Below are 7,375 nucleotides of genomic sequence, written 5' to 3' on the forward strand. Positions count from 1 at the left end.
CAGCTAAGAAAGCGATAAAGTATGAGAAAGGGAAAAAAATACCACACGGATAAAGATCCGAAGCTATAGCCATTAAAGGGGCAAGAAACCCTGAAATGTCTCCAGCTGGACCGTCAAAGGAAATCAGTCAACACGAATAATCAGAATAAAACTCCAGGGGGTATCCCACAAATAAAGTGGGAAACCACGCGAGTGTCTCTGCGAAAGCCATGTGAGCCCTCACAAAACTCGACAAAGGGTTAGAGCAGCAGGATGAAATCAAGAGAAAACAATGCCATGGAAACACAAGACAGGTTAGAATAAACAAAATAGGGTAACCCAGAGTTGCCCCTAAATCAAAATGTAATTACATGAATAATTCCATCAAAATTCACAAAAGGCTCACAAAAAAGTATCAAATTCACCCATAATACCTCATACATTTAAAGCATTCAAATAAAAGGCATAAAGATGATGGATATAGGGCAAACCTGATTGGAGAGCTTGATTGAAACTCTGTTGGCTTTTCTCTCACTATCTTTTTCCTCAGGGTTTTGCTTCTCTTCCTTCTTTCTCCAGTGAATCTCCTAGTGTAACTCCAAGTGTAACTCCTCTACTGAAACTTCAGTATTTATAGACTGATTTTCATGGGTAGTGGGCTCAAATGAGGGAGACCCAAGTCCAAAATAATTTGTTATATTTTATTTATTCATTTAATTAGTTAATTAATTAATTAAATAAATTTTTTTTTTTTTCTGTTTTTTTTTTTTTTGGGAAAAAATGAAGGATAAATTTTGGGGTATTACACCAATATCTCACCAATGTCATGTGATCAAGGTGTAAAGACCAATTGAAAACAATCTTCAAGTCAATGATTCAATAAATTAACGTGTCCGCCAAAATAATAAATTTGCTCACCAAGTTGCTTGATCATGAAGCTACTTGATCAATTTCAAATAGGCTACTTGATCAATTTCAAATAGGAGGAGATAATGAATAGTTCAATCATTCCACCATTGAAAAAGAAATTCATTTTAAAAAAGATAAATTTCAAAGCACTAAGAGAGAAAGTTCTAGGAAGAAATATTATCGGGTGTAATTGGGTTTTGGGTTATGAGAGATTGTGAGTATTTGTCAACACTTTGTGTAAATCTCTCTTTTCAATCGAAAGGTCTGCAGAAGCCCTAAGGCAAGGGAGATTAGGCCAAATCTGTTATCAATCTTTTAGGGGAACTATTCAGACTACCCATATTTTGTATTTTTGGGTCTTCTTGGGCAAAAGCCAACTCAAGAACACCTCCAGAAGAATGAAGTAGATGGCAAAATGCTGTTGCACATTATATCAATGCTTGAAGTATACATTATGTACAATTCAAGGTTGAAAAAATAGATTCTGGTATGTATAACAAATTGGAACAAGCATATAACTTAACAATTTAAATTCTAATACAAAAATAACAGAACTGATGTGTGGCTTCCTATATCAGAGCATAAAGATTGCATTTGCCAGACAAACCAACTCCGCGATGATACTAGTACTGTCATTAATCTTAATTCTAATGTGAGCATTAGACTAGACTAGTTGATAAGAGGAGATAGGTAACACTTACTTTTAGATAATGATATATAATTGATCCATATTGAGTATGACAATCATACTGCCAGTATGAGGAGTACACACCGATTAAGAAAACTACGAGCCAAGATAGACATTATTACATGACAGTCCAATATCAATGGGGAAAAATGAGACAAGCTAGTTTAAAAAATTAAATACAGATATCCAAATAAACCATGTTCTTAGTTTTGTACATTTTACATATCCAATATTGGTGATGGAATGGTAACATGGAAGTCAGGGAACAGGACAACCCTCTGCATGTATACCTGGAGCTGTGGGGCATGTGGCCAAAGGGCAATGATCTGCTTCAAGCCCCCACCATGTTGGACCAAAAATACCATAAGATTGAAGTGCAAAGTAAAGTACTAAACCCATAAAAGCAACTCCAGCATCTAAACCAGCTGACAGAATATAAGTATGTCTAGCCCACCATGCTTTGAACTTCCTATACACATACAAATTGAAAAATATTCCAACAATTCCCCATGTAATATAATTCACAGATCTCACAGGGGGAATGCTAGACGCACCTCCAATGATAATAGGAAAGTTGATAAGTTGAATCCACTTTTGGTTAGGAAATTTGATTGATAGAAGCCACACTGGAACAGGTGCAAGTAGACCAATAAGGAAAAACCAATTCATCCCAGGATAAATGCCGTCCTTTGTAAACATTCTCTTTGGCCCTACAACTCCCCATATGATGGAAGCATTGTAGAACACGTCATCACCAGGACATGTCCAAGGACTACCTTTTGGCAACAATGATTCATCGCATATATTCTCGATAGATGTTAGAAGCCACCATGCTGTTCCAAAGTGAACAGATGAAGAAACTACCGTGCCTACAAGCTGCACAATGAACATTGATTTTGGTGGAATTTTCATGTAGTGGCCTAATTTGAAATCGCCAAGAAAAGCAAGTGCTTGTACCATGCTGATATGGCCGTATGTTTTGAAAGCTACATTAGCTAGTGGCTTTCCTGGATAGATGAAACCAATAACCAACTCTGCGATCACATTGAGACCTGTTCTTATGTTTGTGGTTGCTTCAATTACACCAATTGGTAAAGTGAAAACTAATGCAATTGCTAGAGAAAGTAAGATTCCCCACCATGGAAGTTGAAGTTGCTTGCCGAAGCCTTCGCAAGCTACTAAAGCCATCAAAACCATTAGAATCAGAATGGAAACAAACCACCATTCAGGAACTTGTTCATAGTTTTTCTTCATAATTCTTGTATGGACATCTCCAAGTTTTTTTAGTGAACTTGCCGTCTTTTTCCACATATTGAGTATCATTTCTCCATGGAAGAGTACAACATGTGAAATTGTGGCTGTTAGAGCTGCAAAGCTCAATCCGTACTGGAACGCAAACGTGACACTCATATAGATCTTGCTGTAACTGTTGTAACTTTCCATATCAATGTCGAAAGTTTTGGTATTGAGGATCCGAGTAACGTTGTAAATTGCACCGGTAGAGTCAAATGTGTGAGAACTAATGAGGGGAAACATTTTTGCATCATATAAATTGTTCCAATAAGCAATTGGAATCAAAACATACATATACAATAAAAATCCTGCCATTAGGTTGATGATGGCAAAACCAGGCACAGCCAAAGGACTTCCTAAGAAGCCAGCAACAGTGTTCCAGTCGAGACCAAACGAACCGATACCGAGGCCTTTCATGCCTGAACCAATTTGTTGCGCCGTGATTGAATCTTTCCAAATCAAACAAACAAAAGAGACAGTTGATATTGCTTGGAAAAAGTAGCCGGGAAGGATGTAATACGCAAAGCTAGCAACAAAGACTACGAAAAAGAATTGCAGCCTAGAAGTTCCTCCTTTAGGCCTTTTTTCTTTTTCATGAAATGCTCTAAATAGAGAGACTTGCACAAGGTTTTCAGGCCACCACATGTAAGGCGAATCAACAAGGAACCTTCTGAAAATACCAGCCCATCCATACCCTAGCATCTGAGTAGATAGTGCTAACATATACGCTGCTACTGGATTGATACTTCTGTGATAGAAAGCCTTCACTATTGTGATGATGTTAATTGCATAAACACCACTAGATCCTGAGCTAGCAAAGATGGTTATCAAAACATGTTCCTTCAAAGAGAATGGCCCCGGATTCAACGAAAAAGACAAATCAGTGAAAGGGACTTGAATTGGTTTTGTGGGAAGTGTTGAAACCATAAGTTTCCCAAGTGGGAGTGTAATAATCTGAGCAGAGACAGAAGTGATCTTCAAAGGGTTGGTTTTGTAGCCTAAAAATTGGTTCACAAATGCAAGAAGCACACATGAAGCTAGTCCTAGAATCCATGTCCGGAAAGTGAGTGCTGGCTGAAAAGGGTCATCAGTGATGGGAACTGTAAGCCTCACTTGCTCAATGGGGCTATCATTAATGCTATATTCATCTTTCTCTTCATCTTCTAATTCTATGACCCTATTTTGAGACCCTTCACCACTTGATATCTCAGATTCCTAATTCAAAAAACAAAGCAAAAGAAAAAGTTGAAAGGAACAAAACATTAATCAAGCTTTGCTTGGGTAAACAACTTAACTAAGTATACCATTTGGTCACTATTACAAACAAATCTTTTTTAAATTAATTAAATAATTGATGTATCTAATTATTATTATATATTAAATACATCAATTATCAATTATTGAATGAATCTAAACAAATTTTTATTGTTTATAATAGAGATTAGAGGATATATACCATAAACCATTAATAAACATGCCCAAACATGCAAATTCAAAGCAGCTTATGCATGCATTAGATTAATGTAGTTGAAGAGTGAAAGTATGTACCTTTTCCAAATCAAGAAGAGGGGAGGTAACAGACATGCTATGCTCTGAAGAAAGAGGTGATGCATTCTTCTTCATAGTTGCTATAAAAATTAAGATTACAAATATTAAATAGAGAGATGTGAAGTCTAGTATTGGAAAGGATATATATGTTGAATTCAAGCTTAGAAATAGTTACTACTACCTCGGTTCTCAGTTCATATATATATATATATATATATATATATTATAATATATATATATATATATATATATATTATATATATATATTATATATATATATATATATATATATATATATATATATATATATATATATATATATATTAAATAATTATGTATTTAGTCAATTTATAAACCAGATACATTAATTATTCAATGAATCTAAAAAATGAATTATTTCTTCTAAATAGAAAAACAGAGATATATCATCATATCACTATTATAAATAATTTGATTTTTTATATATATTTGACCATTAATATATTTAGTTTATATATAAATCAGATATATTAATAATTAAATTAAAAAATATGGGTAATGCTAACTTGTGCCTTTGGGGCACAAGATAAGACACCTACTTGTAGAAAATTTGTATTAAAAAAATCAATTATAAAATTATTTTTACATTTTTATTAAAATCAATGCACAATTTCTAACACAAAATTACTTTATTTAGTTTTTATCTTGTGTTCGTGGGGCATAAATTAGCATTACCTAAAAAAATATGGATAATACTAATTTGTGCCCAAGGATACAAGTTAAGAAAACCAATTATAGAAAATTGGTATTGGAAAAAACAATTAAAAAAATAATTTTATATTTTTATTAAAATTAATACATAATTTTCAAAATAATATTTTTTTATTTGATTCTTTATTTGTCGCCTAATGGCTACCTTAAAATATATAATAATGCATGAACCTGGACACAATACCAGTAGTATTAATTAGGAGCAAAACTAGCTTGTGTGAATTTAATGTTGAATTTGAAAATATCAATTTCATAATTTGTGTTTGTCTTTAGAGGGAAGTTAGGTTGGTTTGTCAACACTTTGATTAGATGGTGTAGCAAGCAACCAATCATACATTATTACAATTATGATACGCACACCTATATTTTCGTACACTTTAGATCAAAATCAACCTGAAAATTCATCTTTCAACTTCTTTTGATACCGTCTCCTTTTTTCTTATTTTTTTATAAGTTTTAGATTATTTTTTTTAGGTATTAAGAAAAATAATCATTATTATATAAAAATGAAAAAATTATGAAAAATTTTATTATCTTTATTTTTTATTATAAATTATTTTAAAAAAATATTTTGTACCATAATATAAATCGTTTTGTAATATTAATGAATTATTAATGTTATTTTTCTATTATGTCCTTAAATATTTATTATTCTCTCTCATTTCAATTATTTTAAATTATCTTTACAATATTATTAATGAAGAAAATTTTTATAAAACTCTTCCTAATTTCTCTTTTTCTAATCATAATTATTATATTTTTTTAGTGCGTATCAAAGTCAAAAACGATTTATAATTAAAAACGGAGAAAGTATAATATTATTGTTCATTAGTTGCAAGGAAAAGATAAATTTAAATAATTGACATAATAAATGATAATAAATATTTAATAATATAATAAAACATAATAATATTAGAGATTAATTACTATACACTGTCAGTGTAAAAAGTTTTACACCGTCGATTCATCACCATCATCCGTTTGTATTACTTTATAGATTTTTAAAATAAAAGTCAAACTTCTTTTAATAACCGACGTCTATGATTAACTGACGGTGTAAAATCCCTTTACACTGTCAGTGTATTTCAATTAAACTCATAATATTAATAATTTTTAGGTATTGAAAAACAGCTTATATTTTTGTATAATTTTTTTTCTCTAAAAGCGATTTATAAAAAAATGAAAAAAAAAGGAGTATTTATTCTCTAAAGATGTAGTCTAAATATTAAACGGTTAAATAGGAATATTCATAGTTATTTATTTTATCAGTATAAGACTAGTTAAGTAGGTTTATTATGTTTAAATTTATCAATATTTAAGTTAGATTATTCTCCTATAATAAATCACAACTTTGAAATGTATTAAAATACTTTTCTATTTGTATAGTTTATTTTCCTTTTGGCATCTTGTATATTATAATACAGATGGTTTTTATATTTTGGTTGTTGGTTGTAGAGACATTGAACTTCAATCTTTTAAATTAAATGTATTATTGAAGAACCTAATTTTTATTTGTAAACTTATAAAGGATAATAATTTTGCAATTATATTTTTTATTCTTATTGTATTTTTCAGAATCTTGCAACGAGGACTACTACAAATAATATATTTTATAAAGAAATTTTTTACCCCACCCAACAACCAACAAAAAAACCTAGGTGTAAACAATATACACGTCACTTTTTTTTTCAAATACCAATATATTCCTTTGATTTGGTAAAGTATTTAGATGATACGCGTTTGAATCTCAAGAACTACATTTTAACATATTTTAATATTTTTCAAAAAAAAATTATGACGTATTATCTCGATTTTGCTGAAAATTGGGGAAAAAACACGTCTTCGAATCCCAATAACTACACTTTATCACTTTTTAATTTTTTTATGACTTATTATCTCGATTTTGCTTAAAACTGAAGGATAAAGTATTTAGAAGACACGTCTTTGAATCCCAACAACTATATTTTATCACATTTTAATTATTTTTTTACCTACTACCACGATTTTGCTAAAAATCGAGGGGTAAAATAGCATTTTTTTAATTATATATTCTTTTTATTTATGACTAATTTGATGAAAAAATTAAATAACGAATCTTTATCGTCAATTTATAAAGTAATAATGGTTAATACATTGTCAAATCATTGATCCACATGAAACATTAGTGATCTACGTGATACTCTCACTAGCCAATCAAAACGTGAATGT

At 30.7% G+C, this 7,375-nt stretch overlaps 1 protein-coding gene across 1 annotated transcript; it reads right to left on the reverse strand.

Annotated features, from left to right (window-relative positions):
• Positions 1-1,575: 1,575 nt before the first annotated feature.
• Positions 1,576-4,586, reverse strand: LOC127126294 (oligopeptide transporter 5). Its single transcript, XM_051055190.1, has 2 exons — positions 4,418-4,586; positions 1,576-4,084 (listed from the first exon to the last, which is right to left on the reverse strand). Exons 1-2 carry the CDS (start codon positions 4,490-4,492, stop codon positions 1,835-1,837), a joined length of 2,325 nt encoding a protein of 774 aa, XP_050911147.1. The 5' UTR covers positions 4,493-4,586; the 3' UTR covers positions 1,576-1,834.
• Between the last annotated feature and the right edge of the window lie 2,789 nt (positions 4,587-7,375).

Source organism: Lathyrus oleraceus, chromosome 3 (assembly GCF_024323335.1).
Source record: "Lathyrus oleraceus cultivar Zhongwan6 chromosome 3, CAAS_Psat_ZW6_1.0, whole genome shotgun sequence".
NCBI classification, from domain to species: Eukaryota; Viridiplantae; Streptophyta; class Magnoliopsida; order Fabales; family Fabaceae; genus Lathyrus; species Lathyrus oleraceus.

Bases quoted from the DNA above. Each gene is read 5' to 3' on its own strand.
- LOC127126294 (XM_051055190.1), bottom strand. From the start codon at position 4,492: ATGAAGAAGAATGCATCACCTCTTTCTTCAGAGCATAGCATGTCTGTT. The intron at 4,085-4,417 runs GTACATACTTTC...TTTTTGAATTAG, and splicing joins CTCTTCTTGATTTGGAAAAG to GAATCTGAGATATCAAGTGG.